The 19,533-nt window shown below is 39.0% G+C and overlaps 1 protein-coding gene across 20 annotated transcripts in view; it reads left to right on the plus strand.

Moving 5' to 3' along the window:
- MAST4 (microtubule associated serine/threonine kinase family member 4) overlaps nt 1-19,533 on the plus strand; it is a 576,679-nt gene that overhangs the window by 309,547 nt on the left and 247,599 nt on the right. For 11 of the 20 annotated variants that reach the window (XM_045394763.3, XM_045394770.3, XM_065546341.2 and 8 more), the window contains one exon: nt 7,771-7,806. The exons of the other annotated variants lie outside the window; for them this stretch is intronic. In XM_045394763.3, coding sequence (XP_045250698.2) covers nt 7,771-7,806 — 36 coding nt within the window. The remainder of the gene's footprint in view (nt 1-7,770; nt 7,807-19,533) is intronic. 20 annotated transcript variants of the gene reach the window in all.

Consider the following 19,533-nt stretch of genomic DNA (forward strand, 5'->3'; position numbering starts at 1 on the left):
GCTCTTTCACTTGTACCCTGTGTTGGTCAACCCTAAGGACACAAGCTCTCTGCACAGATGTGGGGACAGATCCCACAGGTGTTCCGGCTCAGTATCATTAGGCTTTGAGGGAACTCACTCCCTGTCCTCAGTGGCCCCTCTATCAGATTTAAGCCATCTCTTCTCAGCAGGGTAATCAGGGCACTCCTTGAAATTGTGTTTTGGGACTGACAGGTGTTGAGAGAATAATATGGTATATTATAGCAGTCTATATGGAAAATTTTAATCATAGAATTTCAGAGCTGGAAGAAGCCTTAAGAGAAGTCTGACTGAAAATATCTTTATTTAGTAAACAAGGAACTAATGACTCAGAAGATTTGAGACTTGCTTGTGCTCAGGGAGTATATATGTTGATTGCAAACCATGACCAGAATTTAGGGTTCCTAACTCCCAGGGACTGGCAAGCAGCCTTTCCTTTTTGAGGTCAACATGCTTGGGTTAGAAAAACAGATATCAGCAAGGGAGTGGGTACTGATATGGTTTGGCTGTGTCCCCACCCAAATCTCACCTTGAATGGTAAAAATCCCCACGTGTCAAGGGTAGTGCCAGGTGGAGATAATTGAATGATGGAGATAGCTTCCCCCACACTGTTCTCATGGTGGTGAATAAGTCTCACAAGATCAAATGGTTTTATAAATGGGAGTTCCTCTGCACAAACTCTCTTGCCTGCCACCATGTAAGACATGACTTGCTCCTCCTTCACCTTCCGCCATGATTGTTGGGACTCTCCAGCCTTGTGGACCTATGAGTCTATTGAACCTCTTTCCTCTATAAATTACTCAGTCTCGGGTGTGTCTTTATTAGCAGCATGAGAGCAGACTAATGCAGGTATGTTTCGTTTTATAAAGAAATGCGAGCATCAACACCCACAGTATGGACCCAGTAAAGGGTAGACCTCATAGAGTTTGCTTGACTTCACCATGTTTGTCATAGTTTCTTTGAACATTTTGGAAAGTAAAGCCTCAAACTTGCCTTAAGAGTGTCCCCTTAACACTGTTGCTGAAGGGGAAACCTGCAGCCACACACCCGGCACTACCAGGATGCTGAGTTTATCTCAGACTGTAAAGAGAATAGTGACAGCCACACTGGTGTGGTGTAATGGTCCCAGCTGCAGTAACTGGCAGTCCCCAAATATATTCATTATCCAATTAGCCATGTGAGCAGAGCAGCTGAATTCTGTATTGTTCTCTCTTTACCCCTGTTGTGTGGTAGCAAGTTGGGCCCTGGTAGCTCTAACAGGGAACTGTGGAAAGGTAGGACTTCTCTTGTGTCCTGGTGTTTCTTGGAATCTGTGCCATCTCCTCTGCCATTTTGGCTCTTAAGATTTAAATTCTTCTTTTACTCCTTGTGGCAGTAGACTATCAGACCTGAGTAACTAGAGGGAAAAACCACACCAAAAGGTTTTCAGGGTTTCTTTCTCTACTTTTCTGAGTTAGGGACCTCACCCTCTGAGGATTTTGGTGGTCCATTTATTTTCATCTGAATACACATGTGTTTTCTTTTCTTTCTCTCTCTCCTTTTTTTTTTTTTTTTTTTTTTTTGGAGACAGTCTCACTCTGTCACCAGGCTGGAGTGCAGTGGTGCAATCTTGGCTCACTGCAACCTCCGCCTCCCTTCAAGCGATTCTCCTGCCTCAGCCTCCCAAGTAGCTGGGACTACAGGTGCACGCCACCATGACCAGCTAATTTTTGTATTTTTAGTAGAGACAGGGTTTCACCATGTTGGCCAGGATGGTCTCGATCTCTTGACCTTGTGATCTGCCCACCTCGGCCTCCTAAAGTGTTAGGATTACAGGCGTGAGCCACTGCACCAGGCCCATGTTTTCTTTTAATAGATTGTTTTATGACATCGCCTCTTTTGGGATGATGTTGAGGGCTTTCCCATGCTTAAGTACAGGAACATGAGACAAACCCATGGAAATACCAGTAACTGCACACTTCCTCCCAGTGACCGTGTGAGCTCTGCTTCATCCCACACATCACTCACTTAACTTTTGACCAGCACCATAAGGAAATTCTCTGCAGATAGTTCTGTGAACATATTTGCATGAGAGGAAAAAGTTTTACTGATTACAATCTATGTGTTTGATTTGCATGTGGAAATGGGTGGCAGGAATCTGACCTAGCATAGACAGACACATTTAAAACTTTTTTTAGATTGCAAATTCTAATAATAAATTCAGGCCGGGTGCAGTGGCTCATTCCTATAATGCCAGCACTTGTAGAGGCCAAGACAGGGGGATTGCTTGAAGTCTGGAGTTGGAAACCAGCCTGGGCAAAATAACGAGACCCTGTCTCTACAAAAAAAGACAAAACAAAACAAAAAAACCCAAAACAAACAACAACAGCAACTACAAAAAAAAAAACAAAAAAAGTTAGCTAGGCATGTATCTATAGTGCTAGCTACTAGGGAGGCTGATGCGGGAGGATTGCTTGAACCCAGGAGTTTGAGGTGCTATGATCATGCGCCTGCACTTTAGCCTAGGTAACAGAGTGGGACCCTGTCTCTAAAAAATAAATAAATGAATGAATTTAAACATGTATATTGTAGAAATATAAAGTAATCTTTCAAGAAATATTTACATATTTTGTAGATGTTTATGTGAAGATGTTCTTTGTCAGAAAATACTAATTTAGCTTATGCTTTGTGCTCTTTATTGTGCAGAAAAAACGATTTTTAACTTTTGGTGTGTCATAGAGATCAATGGGATTAACCTTTTGGTAACATTAGCATCGAGTGCCTAACTCTTCCCAAACCCTGATTTTCCAGTGCAGTCTTTTATTGTTTTGGGGGGTGATGGTATATGCTTCTACTTAGAGGGGTCAGCTTTGAGGCAGAGATTATCTTCTAGATTTATTTTGTTTTTAGGAAATTGAGGAGGGCATTTGATTTGAGAAATTGGTACTGTGTGCCTTCCATGTGCGGCTGCTGTGGAACAAGTGGTAATGTTAATTGCAGGGAGAGTAGGACCTTCCCACTGTACTAGCAGCAGGACAAAGTAAGGGAGAGTTCTGCTCCTTTCTCAGCTCCTTTTGACCTCTCTCCCGAGGCAATAAACATTCAAGTTTGCTTTGTGTGGGGCACATGAGTGGGTTTACCAGGGGTTTTGTATTTCAGCACATAAACCGTAGTGTTTAGTACCTTAACAAATCAAGAATCAATTATCTGCAAGAATAAGCAGAAGGTTTTTTTATGTCTAGAATAAATTAGCTTAAATGCTAAAACCAGTCCTTGTGGATTAAAGAAGCACTGGAAGCAATGAAGTATATTTTTAAAATGCACTTGACATCATACACTGGAATGAAATTAATAGATCACTACACAGGTTTCATGTCTTAGAGGAATAGTGGTGGCTTTTTAAGGTGGATTTCTACGGCACTACCAATATGTATGTAGAGGTAGTTGAATTTGATAGAATCATGGGGAGAAATGCCATCAAACACCTGGTTAAAAGCATATTATTTGATTATTATCTTTGAGAATTCAGGCCACTTAGCTTTATTCTCTTTTTTCTTTCTTTCTTTCTTTTTTTTTTTTTTTTTGCTGAAAGATGTTGGTCAGACATACCTTTAAGATGATGGTGGTGACTGTCTTGGGAGTCTCTTAAAAGGAGAATTAAAGCAGAGACACTTTAAATTGGTTTTCATAAGGGTCTAAGTCTTTCCCTCCCAACACACACCACATCTACTATTTAATATCATCTAGGCTGTATTATGTTCATGTACCCAAGAATTGTGAATTCTGTTTGTGTTAACCCACAGAGGAATTTAAAACCACAAAACAAAACCTCTAAAACTGCTTCCTTTCATGGATTCCCAAGTAGCATGAACCAATTTCAGCTGTCCCTACATGGTATGGTAGTGAGATTTTCCCCAATAGCTAGCATTGCATTTCTCTCTTTAAAAAGCATTATTGAGACATAATTGGCTTATAATAAACTGTACATAATTTAAAGTGCACAGTTTCATAAATTGATATGTATATACACTCGTGAAACCACCAGCACAGTCAAGATAATAAAATACCCATCTCCCCCAGAAGTTTTCTCCTGCCCCTTTGTCATTGCTTCCCCACCCCCACATCCCCAACCAGACAGCTACTAATGCTTTCCATCCCTAGAAACTAGTTTGCATTTTTTTTAATTTTACGTAACTAGAGTGATATTGTATGCACCCTTGTTTTAGGCCTGGCTTCTCACTCAGTGTAATTATTTTGAGATTCATCCATGTCATAGCATATGTCGATCATTTATTAGGATTTTTTTGCTAAGTAATATCCTATTGAATGACTATGTCAGTTTCGTTAGTCTCTTGCCGCTGGACATTTGGCTTATTTATAGCTTTTGGCCATTATAAATAAACCTTATATATGTGATCTTTAAATGTTTTCTCCCAGCCTGTGGCTTGTGTTTTTATTCTCTTTATAGCATCTTTTGAAGAGCAAAAGCTTTATTCGTTCTTTAAATGCTTTTGGTGTTGGATCTAAGCCATCTTTGCCTAATCCAAGGTCACAAAGGTTTTTCCTATGTTTTCTTCCAAAAGTTTTATAGTTTTAGATTGTACATTAGGTCTATGATTAATGTGTTGATTTTTATACATGGGGGGGAGATATGGATTGAAGTTGATTTCTGCATACACGTCTCTAATTGTTCCCGCACCATTTATTGAACAGGCTGTTTTTTCTCCACTGAAATGCTTTGAACTTTTGTCAAAAATGAGTTGTCTGTGTATTTGTGTTTCCATTTGCAGACTTTATATTTCATTGATTTGTCTTCATATCAATCTACTGTCTTGATTATTGTAGCTTTATAATAAGTCTTGATCTCAGAAGCATTAGTATTCCAACTTTGTTCATCTTTTTTCAAAGTTGTTTTGGCTCTTCTAGTTGTTTTAATTGTAGAATCAGTTTGTCAGCTTCTACAAAAAAAAGCCTGTTGATATTTTTATTGAAATCATATTGAATCCATAGATCAACCTGAGGAGCTTTGAAAAGTTGACCAGTATTTATACTGAAATTCTAGTCTTAGAGATGGATTAAAGAGGACAGTGTGTAAGCTGATACAGTGTGGAAAGATGGGATGGAATGGCCCCCAGGTGTGTTGATGGAGGAGAAGGACCAGGCTGGGGAATTTGAGTTGAGGAATGAGTGATCATAAATTAGCAAGTACTTTGTCCAAAAAGCCTCTCAGAGAAGTGCAAGGGATGTAGTTGGGTGGGTGGTTCAGGGAGTAGCTCAAGTAATGATTTGAAGCTGAAGTCAGAAGAACTAGCCACATTTCTTCTAGAAAGAACTATAATGGAGAGCTCACGCTTAGCATAGAGAGGAGGTAGAAGAGGAAGAGTGTGACCAGAGGAGGTTCCGTGGCTGGGAAGAGGACCATCGGTCCAAAATGTTGTGATGCAGGGGACACTGAGGGTGACATCATGCTTTAATGATTGCTACAATGCCTGAGTCTGATACAACAATGAAGGTCAGTTATACACTTGAACTGATTGCTTGTCTAGGACAGTGGGTCTCAACTGGGGGTGATTTTACCCCCAAAGATGACATTTGACAATATCTAGAGACCTTTTTGGTTGTCACAACTATTTGGGGACCAGGGTTTCTCCCACTATCTTCTAGTGGAGAGAGGTCAGGGATACTTCTAAACACCTACAGTGAACAAGACAACCCCAAAGAATTATCTGCCCAAAATGTCAGTAGTGCTGAGGATGAGAAACTCTGGTCTGGAGAGTGAGAATCAGAAAAGAAGGCGGAGGCCCGGCGAGGTGGCTCACACCTGTAATCCCAGCACTTTGGGAGGCAGAGGCGGGTGGATCACTTGAGGTCAGGAGTTGGAAACCAGCCTGTCTCACCTAAAAATACAGAAATTAGCCGGGCATGGGGTGGCGCACACTTGTAATCCCAGCGATTCAGGAGGCTGATGCGGGAGAATCACTTGAACCCGGGAGGCAGAGGTAGCAGTGAGCTGAGATCGTGCCACTGCATTCCAGCCTGGGCTTCAGAGTGAGACTCCATCTCAAAAAAAAGAAAAAAAGAAAAAAAAAGGAAGGTGGAATGAGAGCTGATTGGTTGCTCTGAGATTTCATGTTTTCTTCTGAGGAGAAATATTTGTTCTCTTGTATAGTGACTGGGATGTTTCCCTGGATGATAAGAAATTGGTCTGTGGGACTCTTCTTTGGGAATATTTTCAGAAGATTTCTAAAAAGGTTATCAAATAAAGCTAGTTTAACAAAAGAATAGCTTGACTAAAAGTAATTGGAGGAAAATTTTAGCATTTGAACTAGTGTACTTAAGAAAATTATTCTCTTTGGATGTGACGTTGTCCATAGATGAGTTTGTCAATGAGTGTACTTTTCGATACAAGTAATAGAAAATGTAACTCAAAGTGATTGGAGGAAAAAAATTGCTAGCTGTGTAACTAAACAGTGGAGGCTGCACGCGGACGCTGGTCCCGAGGCTCAGTGCTGTCTCAGGGACACAGGTCCTCCTGCACTGGGGGGCTGGTCCCGAGGCTCACTGCTGTCTCAGGGACACGGGTCCTTCTGCACTGGCTGCAGGCTTCCTTCCTGACTTATCCCTCAGTGTCTGCCCACAGTTTCCAGAGTTAATGGAAGAAGAAGAAGAAATTTTCGTCTCCTACCATAATGGGTTTTTCTTCAATTGGACCATTTTAAATTATGTGTTTAATCCTGAACATGGGAGTGTTTCTAGCATTGCCATCATTAGCTTAGACCTGCGCTGTCCAGTGCAGTAGCCGCTAGCCACATGTGGCTCTCAAGCTCTTACAATGCGGATAGTCAAAACTGAGATCCAGAAAAAGAATGCGAAATATCTCATTAGTAATTCTTATGTTAATAGCATGCTGAAATGATAGTATTTGTGGATATATTGGGTTAAATGTTATTAAAATTATGTTAACCTGTTAATGTGACTACTAGAAAATTTTAAATTGTATAAGTGGCTCTGAATTGTATTTCTGGTGTAGAACAGTATCTTAGCGCGTTCAGGAGTCCTTGGAAATGGAGTGTAGTCAGTTCCACCCAAACTACATGGCTGATACACAGAGGGGAGAGAGAGAGATGGAATGGATATTAAGCAAGTAGCCCCAACTGAACACAATTGGTGAGACTCGCATAGGCAAAAAAGTTTGTTCATTTACTACTGTTTTACTAAAGATGAATGTATAGAAATACTACTGTACTACCATTTATAAAAGTTAATACCATAGTTTTGAAAATTATGAAATTACTATTGTGATCATGGTAACTAGTGAAACAGCACAAAGATATACAAAGAGAAAGTAAATAATCCCTATCCCTTCCAATCCCTGTATTTATCCACAACCTTAGGTAGTCATTGTTAGACTGGTGTGTATTCTTCCATTCTTCACTTCATGTGCATACAGGTGCAGGTATAGTTGCATACATTGATTCGTTGCAGTTGTTGCTACTACGTGTCTTAAACAAGAATGTTAAACACTCACTCCTCGATTTTCTTTTGTCACCTTATCAGTCTGCCAAGTCAGTAGACACAAATTTATCAGATTTATTTTAATAATTATATTATGTTCTACATTATAGATATGCCACATTTTATTTAACCGTTTTCCTATTAACTGACATTCTTGTTGTTTTCAGTACTCCCTTTCTCCCCTCCCCACAACAAACAATGCTGCAATAAACATTTTTGTACCTATATCCTTACGTACTGGTCCTTTTTTTCCTATAGGATAGATTCCCAGAAGTGGAATTGCTTGGTCAAACGGTAGGTGTATTTCTAATTTTAATAGCTATCACTTTACCCAAAAGAATAGCAAATCACCTTCACACATAAGAATGCCCATTTCCTACATTCTCAGCACTGGATGTCACTGCCCTTAATTCTTTCCAACCTTATTACGCCTGGTCATTACTTTAAATTGCATTTCCTTCACTATCACTGATGTTGAGTATATTTTCATATGTTTACTGTTCATTTACATTTCTCTTTTCTTCATTTCATGCTCATTTTCACTGCCCATTTTTCCATTTAGTAGTGTTTTTCAGTTTCTACAAACTCTTACATGAAAGTATTAATCTGTTGTTGTATGCATGCAAATGTCTTTGCAGTTTTTATCTGTTTATGATGTCTTTTGCCAAATGAAATTGTTAATTATTGTTTAATCAAATATGTCTTTTTCTTTATTGCTTCTGAATCATTTGTTTTGCTCAGAGTGGTATTGTCCATCCCAAGGTCATGCAGATATTCTCTTAAATTTTCTCACCATTTTAAAAAAACATTCAATCTTCAACTTAAAATTTTGTACACGAGATGAGGTAGGATTCTCTTTCTTTTTTTTTCCCTAGATGGATGACCAGTTACTTAAGTCCTAGTTAACACAAGAAACTTTATTTTTCATGGGATTGAATTGTTGTCCTTGTCACATATAAAGATGCCATATATATTTGGAACTGTTTCTGGACTCTCTATTCTGCTCCTATCTGTCTGTTTCTGTGCCAACACCATTCTGTTTTGAATACACTGGCTTTTCTAGTGACTTATAATTTCTGGTAAGTTCTCCTTCACTCTCCTTTCATACTTTCATGACTTTTTTTAGTCAGTTATTTTTCCACATTGTTCTGGTTCAACTAAAAATTTTAAATTGAAGGAATTTTATCCTAAATGCTTTTAAAATGAAAGGTAATACAACACTACTCAATAAATAGAACCAAATATTTAATATTTCTCAGTGTGGGGATCTCTTTACCTGATGCCACTAATTGGAAGAATATTTACTGAGAAACTAAAGATTACTTCTGTCAGTTTTAATTGTTTAAATGTGATTTACTTTATCTCTGTGATGATTGCACAGTTATGCCAAGATGCAAATATTGGGATACAGCCATAACTTTTTAATTATCCAATAATTAAATTATTGCATTAAAGCTTAAGGGGTTCAAGTTTTCAATGAATGTAAGTTTCTAGTTTTGTATGTCTGTTTATGTACCAAATTATGAAGTATACCCATATCTGGACTGGTTGAGAGATTTGCAAATATGATGTGAACAAAGAACTATAACTGAAGTGTACAATAAACCATGTACTTTGGAATCTTTTGTGATTTAATGCTTTTTAAGCTTAATGTTGAATATTACATGGACTTCAGAAATTTTCACACTTGAAACTATGGACGAAGTTTCCTAGTATTTGATAGCTTTTGACCATTCTTTTAAATTTACACTGTATTAATATAATATTAACTTAATTGTTTTTACTGACATTCTTAATTTCTTTTTGGAATTCATTAGCTGGTATAATACTAAAGTAATAAATACCTTGTGTTTTTCTAAAGGCATCTGAAATATTGGAGCTAAATACTAAAACTGGGATTAAAAATAATGGTAATTTTAGCTTACAAATGAAGACAAACAAATGTGAGGTCTCTATTTTACTTATGGAAGTAGAAGGACATCCCCATGTAGGTTCTACCTATGTTTACTTGATGAAGTAGAAAAAATTATTAGTTTATTCTGTAGCCAAAAATAAAATGGTGAAATGATTGGTATATATTAATGAATGGTATATATATATAACGAGTGGTATATATTAATTACATACTTAGATGAAATAAAATTGTTTTAAAAATTGAGATTTTGTTCATGATCAGCCTGGCCAACATGGTGAAACCCCGTCTCTATTAAAAACATAAAAATTAGCCAGGCATGGTGACACGTGCCTGTAATCCCAGCTACTTGGGAGGCTGAGATAGGAGAGTTGCTTAAATCTGGGAGGTGGAGGTTGCAGTGAGCCGAGATCATGTCACTGCACTCCAGCCTGGGCGACAGAGCAAGACGCTGTCTCAAAAAGAAAAAAAAAAATGGAGATTCCTTCTAATTTTAATAGTAGTATAATTCACAGAAATAGATTGATGTAGCACTTTCTTGGATGTATATGAATATTAAAGATGATAATTAGAAAAGAAGGGGAAATTAAGTTATTTGCATTAAGGCCAAAAAAGGACAGTCAACATAGAGTTAAACTGAAATCTTCCATATGAATTTATCATCTTTACTAAATCAAAACAATTTTTCCATCTCATTCAAAAGAAGGTAATAAACAGGCTGGGCATGGTGGCTCACACCTATAATCCCAGAACTTTGGGAGGCCAAGGTGGGCAGATCACTTAAGGTCGGGAATTCGTGACCAGCCTGCCCAACATGTTGAACCCTGTCTCTACTAAAAATACAAAAAACTAGCTAGGCATGGTGGCACATGCCTGTAATCTCAGCTACTTGGGAGGCTGAGGCAGGAGAATTGCTTGAACCCAGGAAGCGGAGGTTGCAGTGCACCGAGATCAAGCCCCTGCACTCCAGCCTGGGCAACAGAGCAAGACTCCATCACAGAAAAAAAAAAAAAAAAAAAAAAGGTGATAACAGTTACCTTCTCTAGTAGTCATATAAAAAACTAATAGTCACTTTATTTACCCTGATTTTGGTCTCTGATATTATTCTCCACTAAAGGTCTTCAGGACTGTTTTTGGAACATAACCGGATGTCATGATTGAAATAGGCAGAATTTTGTTGGAACATTTTCTTTTTTTGGAACTCTTTCTCTCTCTCTCTCTCTCTCTCTTTCTCTCTCTCTGTTTCTCTCTCTCTCTGTCTTTCTCTTTGTTTCTCTCTCTCTCTCTCTCTAACAAGGGTGCTTTCAAGGATGTGTGGAGGTTCAGCAGATGAACCAAATTGAGGTAACTTCTGCTGGCCAGTAGTGAAAATTTAAGTAGCAAAGAGGAAATGGTAATTATAAGCCATTTTAACAAGTTGAACCTCTCAAAAGCCAAGAGTCAATCATGATATATTCAGAGGTGACAAATGATACAAACTATTGCTAAATAAAAGTCATATTGTGCTTCCAGTGTTTTCAAATAAGCTGCATTTTGAGCAACTCAAATTGTGTTTCCCACACTCATTTTAATCATTATCAAAATTGACAGTTGATAAATATAAAAAAAGAGTATATTTTAAATATAACTCTGTGTATCTGTGTAAATTCCACATTGTTAATTTTAAAGTAAAATTGTTTTAAAATAAAAGTAGAACCAGATTTAAAAACAGTAAAAATCACTATATAACAGGTATCATAAGATTAACACCTGTTTCTTTTATAATACTTGCATTTAAGTGTTATAAATGTGTTTCTCTTATAATACCTACATTGAAACATTGAATGTTTCTTTTCTTTTCTTTTCTTTTCTTTTTTTTTTTATTTTTTTGAGATGGAGTTTCGCTCTTGTTGCCCAGGCTGGAGTGCAATGGCGTGATCTTGGCTCACCGCAACCTCCGCCTTCCGCGTTCAAGCAATTCTCCTGCCTCAGCCTCCCAAGTAGCTGGGATTACAGGCATGCACCGCCACACCCGGCTAGTTTTTGTGTTTTTAGTGGAGACGGGGTTTCTCTGTATTGGTCAGGCTGGCCTCGAACTCCCTACCTGAGGTGATCCGCCCGCCTCAGCCTCCCAAAGTGCTGGGATTACAGGCGTGAAAATCTTTCTTTTATAATACTTATATTTAACCCTTGAATTTGTTCCAGGGCTGCTTAATTTCTAATGACTCTGGAAGATAGAGTTATTTACATTAGAATAGAGAACTTTTCTGTTTTTGTGAAACAAGTGAACATAAACAACCAGAAAGCCTGGGGGTTGGAGTGAGGATTGGAGTGCGCAGACAGTGCTGTGACTGTGGAGTTTATTATTACCAAAGCCAGAAAAATCACAGCAGCTGCAGTGGACCAAGATGCCCAAAAAGCTACTTATGATTAGAGGGTACAAAGTGATAAGCTGGGATGCACTAGAATAATAAAATAATGTTCACATGACTTAAACATTCGTGGGGTGGCAGGGGGGTTGTCCTAAAACTGCAGCATTGGGTTAAAAAAATATCGTGTATGTTGATTTAAATGAATAAACTAAGGTTAGGTTAGAGCCCTTAAGTCTGACATAAGGATACTAAGCAAATGAGTATTCTGTGCTGACTAGAAAACAATAATATACCTCCAAAAATTTTCGGGTCTCATGTTCAAAGCAGCACTCCGTAAAGGCCGGGGACATCACTCCTGGACCTAATGAGGTGAGGTAAACTGCAGCCCACCTTCGTCAGAGGCATTCTTAATTTATATCAAACTGAAATAAAACCCTTCTGTGACATTGTAAAAGATGAAAAAATAGTACAACTAAAAATTAAAAGTGCGGCCGGGAACGGTGGCTCACACCTGAAATCCCAGCACTTTGGAAGGCTGAGTTGGGCAAATCACTTGAGCTCAGGAATTCAAGACCAGCCTGGCCAACATGGTGAAACCTCATCTCTACTAAAAAATACAAAAAATTAGCTGGGATGGTGGTGCACGCCTGTAATCCCAGCTACTCAGGAGGCTGAGGTGGGAGGATGGCTTGAGTCTGGGAGGCAAAGGTTGCAGTGATCCTAGATCATTCCACTGCACTTCAGCCTGAGTGACAGAGTGAGACCCTATCTCAAAAGAAAACAACGAATCAAGATTAATGTTTTGCATACATTAATTATCAATTTAAGACTTGTAAAGTTTGTGTACAAATGGCCAAGATAAAATGTAACTTCATGTAACATTCTAATTAAATAATAATATCTTCTCGTGAAAATGTTGCCTTTATTCAATACTACCTTCAAGTATTTGGTACCATCTTAAATTGTCTTAGAATGAAATGCCACCAGTCTTTCATCTTTATTTTGCCTTAGTCCACTGGTAGAGTATGTTAAGCCTCCTACACGCAAGAGGTAGCAAACTACTGACACAGCAGATTCAGTGCCTGTGCGGAACTTCCATATTGCTGAAATTTTAAACGGCTCTGTCAGTGGGAAAGTGTAGCATCCCAAGAGAGGATGCAGTTCTTTTGGAGTACGGACCCACTCTGTTTCTGGGCTCGCTGTGGAAATTGTAAATTAGCTGTAATTGTGACCTGAGTGCTCGTCTTCCCTGCTATCATGTCTTCTTGCTATTAAGAGATGAGTTGAGACTGCTCCATTTATTGAGATGAAGCCCATGGGTCAGCAGTCAGTGACCCTTATTCTCTGTGCCTTAAAGAGAAATAGCAGCCTCTTTCCTTTGGGAACCTATTGTGAGCTGGTGACATGTACTGCCAGCTGCATGTAACTTCCAGGTTAGGTCATGTCAAAGGACTATCTTTTAAAGCGACACATTGAATTTGGTCCCTAGTTATGAATCCTCCAATACTTGTATACATCTAAATGTTTAAATGTCATCCTTTTCTCCGTTTTCTGCTGTCATTTCTGCTAAAAATGTCACAAATTCTAATGAATGAAATAACTGCTTGCAAAAAATATATACTGTCTCTTCTAGTATTGCCTTTGTTAAAGGCCAGCTTACTATTGCTTCTAAAGGGATAGGACTATTGAGATGTATGAATAGAAAACTTCAAAAGTGAAGCCATCAAAGTAATAGAAAATAAAGATATTTTAAATATAATTGCAGTTGAATTCAGTAGTGAAAAAAACGTCAAAGGATTTCTTCTTAATGCCATCCTGAGGTGTGGAACATTTTGTAAGAATGAGTAGGATATTCACAGGAAGAAGAGCACCTCAGCATTCTCCAATTTAGGGCGGCACATGTTCCCCAACCTCCAATTTATCTGACCAGGTCTCCACCGTATCTGTTAAGGCCCCTTCATTTTCATCTTCTCAGACGTCCAGCCGTGGAGCAGAAGATCACATTTGTTGGGGGCACTGTGACTGAACAAATATTTTCTTTTACATGGTGCTTTCAGAAGAATTCTTTTATCTCCTAGATGGCCAGGCTCCTTGGAAGCCTGAACAATGAAAAATCTGAGCGATCTATTTCAGCGCCAGAATCCTGTGAGCTCAACAGACTTTGAAGTGGATTGCTCCCCATTGTGGGGCCACAATAAAAAGTGGGGTTTTTCATAGTCCTTGTATTAATGTCTGCAAAGCCAGATGGCTTTGTAAAATGGGCGCAAAAGCAGTATAACTGATTAAAAGAAATGCTGGGTAGTGAAAGGCTTTCATACCCAATGTGAGTCTGACAGAAAGCATTGTCCTCTGGGGATATGTTAATATTGGGGAATCTCACTCTCCCGTCTTCAAGGGTCAGCCGAAGACAATCCAGACAGGTGTTGGTCACAGGAGCCTTCAACATGAAGGCTGAAAAAATACGTCTAGCCGGCCATTGAGAGAATTGCCACAAAACAAAATAATGCAACTGACTGGTGAGGGAAGTGCTTTCTGTAGGTAGAACTTTCTGAGGTTGTGGCTATCATGTTCTCTTTTTCCTGGCTTTTTGTGATCATAAATCTGCATCCTCCTGTAACCCCCAGATTCCATTGTCTCACACCTAAGGGTAGCCAAACTCATGCTTCTTCTCAGTATAGTCTAAATGACTCTTGAGGTTGCAAAGATCTTGCCTGTTGGTTGCTGCTCTAGAAATCATCCTGCCTGTGTTTGTAACCCTGCCTGCTGACCTTAACCTCACAACACAGTCATATATTTCAAGTTATTTGGGGAGAAGGGGGTTGGTGAAACTTGGCCTTGTACATAAAGGGATTCAGAGATGTGGCAAATTGTTCTCTGGCTTCATAAGCTGTCATTCAATTATTGGGAAATGGCGTTCAGGACCGAAGGAGCAAAAAGCTCATCTTAAGATGCGTTTTAAAAACCTGTCGTAAAAGAGTTAGGTGGCCCCTGGTTTAGGTGCTTTTCTATCATCAGGAAACCCTTTAATCCTTCAATAGATGACATATGATAGGATTTTAAAAACCACGCCACGTTGCTGTTCCATTTTCTCCTTGCTGCCATCTCATCTCCCTGACTCATCAGATTTGGTACTGATCTGCTTACAAAGTAGGAAAGACAGAGGGCCTGGCACCTGTCTATTCAGTTGAAATAGCCAATTTCAGAAGAGTTTGTACATTTTGACCTTTTTGAACTTCTATGGATCCTTTTGAAGATGGAAGTAATTCTAACCCGGAGGCATGCCCAAGAATTATTTTGGAGAATAAACTGATACGTGTATCCCTATTATTGTGGTCTATCTTTTGAGTAAAAATATAGAATTTATAATATTTTAATAGGACTAGTTGGTCTTTGTAGAAAATAAATATTTCAATTGATCATGTAGGTGGTCATTTTAGAAAAACTAGAAAATACAGAGAAGAAAAAATGCATTTAAAATTACCCCATATTTTATCACTTAGGGAAAAGATAGTTTACAAAGCAGAGAACTGAGTTTTACTTCCATCTTTTGATGCATTAAATAATTTTTCTTTAAGTACTTTCAGCGTTACAGTCTCAGCATTTAAGAAACAGGATAACATTTTATTTTACTGTGAGAATTCTTAGATCATAAAGCATGGATCATTTTTTCTGAGTATTTATATTGTAGAAAAATACAGAAATGTGAAGAATAAGATAGTTTTTACCCATAATCTGACCATGTAGGATAGTCGGCACAAATGTTTTTCTATGTGCTTTTAGACTATTTTTCTAAATTCTTATTTGATAATTATTGATTCTTGGCATTTGTTTTCTTTCTAGCTGGGAAGTGCTTTCTGTAACTGACCCGTTGTGTATTAGTTGAGTGCTCTGCTTGCCCACAAAATTTGCTGCATCTTTAAACAGAAACAGCCGGGAGAGCAAAGTGTTAGACAGTTTTTAGTGGTCATGTATAGTTGTTTAGGGTACTGAGGCAGTTTCAATAATTCATTTTATGAAATTCCAAAAGGTAACATTTTTCCTTCAGCTGTTGGTGATATTTGTTTAGGTTCAAGAAAACTTTTACATTTTATGTGCAGGAAATCACTCTAAGCAACACATTTAATAAGTTCCAGTAGTCAACAGAGATGCTATATTCATTTAGGGAATATAACAGATTTTCTTTGTTTTGCCTTAACACTTGGGGCTTTATAAGATTTCCCCAGAAACCAGCACTGTAGCCATTCTTAGCCAAGTTATGATTTATAGAGTGATTTATTGATCATGGAGGATTTCCCAGAGTTCCTCAGGATATATCATTAATGTAACTTTGTATATACTGTCCTGCTGGAGCGGAGGCTCCCTGGGGTAAGGAGTTTTGTTCCCTGCACTGTGCCTAGCATGTAACAGGTGTTCCATAAATATTTGTAGAATATTGTTTTGTGTGATTTTTAAATCGTGTGTCTCCCTTACTGCCTAGCACTCTCATTGACTAACCCTTTAATTGGTCAAGTAATTATTGAATTCCCACATTAAATTGCTCCAACTTTTAATAAGAACATGCTATGCTCCAAATATAATGGTGACTGTTGAGTCCTCCATTTAATGAGCTTCCAGCCTAGTACATTTTTTTTTTTTGGATTTAAGTCTTTTATGAGAACAGATGAGTGATGGATTCACTACTGATTAATGTTTTACCAGTCTTCTATATAAAGGAATGCAATTTAATTCTCATCCATTTGGGATTTTTGTCAAGGAGAGATTTTGGCATAGGTGATGTAGGCTCCCATTTACTGGTATGAATTAAGGAGTTCCAGAAATAGATAACTATGCAAATTATTTCCCATTAGTCTGGCTTGAATTCCTTATATCACAGCCTTATTGGTGGTGGTGATGGTGAGATAATACAGGTGAAAAATAGATATCAGCTGATAAGAATAAAATTAAATTATGTTCCGGCTGGGCGCGGTGGCTCATGCCTGTAATCCCAGCACTTTGGGAAGCCGAGATGGGTCAATCACCTGAGGTCAGGAGTTCAAATATAGTGAAACACCATCTCTACTAAAAATACCAAAATTAGCCGGCATGGTGGCGTGCACCTGTAGGTATTCTCAGCTACGTGGGAGCCTGAGCCAGGAGAATTGCTTGAACCTGGGAGGCAGAGGCTGCAGTTAGCTGAGAATGCGCCACTGGACAGAGCAAGACACCATCTCTCTCTCTCTCTCTCTCTCTCTCTCTCTCTCTCTCTCTCTCTCTCTCTCTATATATATATATATATATATATATATATATATGTGTGTGTGTGTGTGTGTGTGTGTGTGTGTGTGTGTGTGTATAGCATTGTTCCTATGGCTTGAATACATTGATAGATTTTTTGTTGTTTTTTTATTTTGGGGTTTTTTTTTTGCTATATGAAGGGAAAAAAGGAAAGAGTTAAAACAAATGAAAGTAGTAGGACTGTGGTAGGACTGTGGCCAAGGAGCACCATCATTTTGGGTGGGTTTTCTTTGTACTAAAAGTATAAAGACATGCTAGAGAATAATCACCAAATTTACATCAGTGATTACATCTGAGGGGAGAGAGGGGAACTGAGATGAGAGAGAGTTCCAGAGCCTTCAACTGTGTTTATGTATGATTTATCAAGTTGGGTAGTTAATATGTAGGTAAGTATTCATTATGTGATTCCCTTCCTATGTTTTTTAATTAAAAAAAATAAAATCTGGAGAATGGATATGCATGGAAGTGAGATTTCCTCCTGTTCTCTTTTATCATTAAAGGGTTTGGGTTTCTTCTCCAGCTCTTATAGCCTCTTCTATTTCCTATGTCTTCCAGACAGATCCTGTGGCAAGATGGCCAGGAGAAGGAAAGAAAGAGAGATGTTATGGAAGCAGAGAATTACATTTAATAGACAGTGACCCATAGAATACACTGAGATATTTGGCCTTGTAGAATCCTCAGAAGTGGGCAGTTGTAATACCTCCAGATGTGGAATTATTTACTTGTACTGTTCTTTCACTCAGTTGGTTTCTATTTCTACATAAGCCTTTGACAGCTACATATCCAGGTGTTAGTATCACATGTGCAGGCTTTGAAATTTAGGTACCCAATTTAGCAGCATCTGACTTCTCATTTTCTTGCTCATAGTAGTATATGACCCCTGTCAGGATGGAGGGGCCCTGTACCTGCCGCTTACTCTCAACCAGTGAATATTCCTGGAAACACTCCTGAAGTCTGCATGGCTGGAGCCCCATGTGTATAAATGACAGTGGCTGAAGGGGCTTGAGAAGTAACTTGGTGGAGACAGAGAGTGGGCAATGATGTGGCCGGACACTTGAGAGGAAAGGAAGCAATGTGCTGGACCCAGAAAGGTGCTCGAAGATGCTCCATCTGCCTTGTGTATCAGTTTGCAAGGGCTGCCATGACAAAGTATCACAAATCACGTGGCTTGAACAATAGAAATTTATTATCTCACATTCCAGAAGCTAGAAATCCGAGATCATAGTGTTTGCAGGTTTGATTCCTACTGAGGACTATGAGGGAGAACCTGTTCCATGCCTCTCTCCTAGCTTCTGGTGGTTTGTGGGCAATCTTTGGCTTTCTTTGGCTTGCAGAAGCATCACCTCCATCTCTGCTTTTATCTTTACATGACATTTCTCTGGTCTGTATGTCTATCCCTGTGTCAAAATTCCACTTTTTTAATAAGGACACAGTTATATTGATTTACTGTCCACCCTAATGACCCCATCTGACCTAGATCATCAGCAAAGACCCTATCTCCAAATAAGGTCAAATTCAAAGGTACCAGGTGTTAGGACTTCAACAACTTTCCAGGGACACAATTCAATGCATAATACCCCTCCATTCCCATCCCTACTGCTCAATCCTAGAAGGCAGATTCCACCTGCCAGGTGACATGGCCCAATTGAGCATGTTGTGGTTTGTGGGATGTCTCCTCTTTTCTTACTGAGTTCTTCAGAATGGGGTCCATAGTCCCACTGATAGACAGTGAAAGGACTTGGAAAAACACAGGGATAAGACAAATTACTTGTTGGGGAGAGGACAGTTGAAGAGTGCATTTGCCAGATTGCAAAGTCAGGAAGAGGGATAAGTTGCTCTTTGCTATTGTTTCTTTCACGCTCGATCCGGGCTTTTCTCCACAGCTCATTAAGGCAAAATCTAATTTATCAAAATCCAAACAATCCCACTTTCAATATAATGGCAAATAAATACCATCTCTACTACATTATCTGTTAAATTGGCCTTTGTGGGTAAACCTAGAAACCTCCCGGCTGTTTTATAACATTGTTTCTCTAAGAATGTGGTCTGGTTTCTCAAACTTATAGATGCACCTTCAGAGCACAGCTTTGTATGTTGTGGAGATTAGCTGGGGAAACAGGAGTTGGTGAGGACTGGGGTCATGCCAGCCTGAATTCTTTTTCCATGTTGAGTGCTTCTGGAAAGATGCAGAGGGATGCTTTGGGCAAGGGCGCTCTTCCGTGGTAGAAGGCCATTGCCCGCTCAGTAGTCGTGTCTCCTTGGTGAATGGTGATTCTCCTGAGGTGGAGGAGATCATGCTCAGGCCCAGAATTAAAACTGACTGGGTGACTGGGAGAAGCATCAGCTAACCCAGAGTCTGTGTGTATTAGCTGTGTTCTCCAGAGAGAACCAATAGGGGATGGATGAATGGATAAGAGGGGATTGATTAGGGAAATCTGTTTACATGATTTTGGAGCTTGAGAAGTCCCACAACAAGCTGTCTAC

This window comes from Macaca fascicularis, chromosome 6, assembly GCF_037993035.2.
Source record: "Macaca fascicularis isolate 582-1 chromosome 6, T2T-MFA8v1.1".
NCBI lineage: Eukaryota > Metazoa > Chordata > Mammalia > Primates > Cercopithecidae > Macaca > Macaca fascicularis.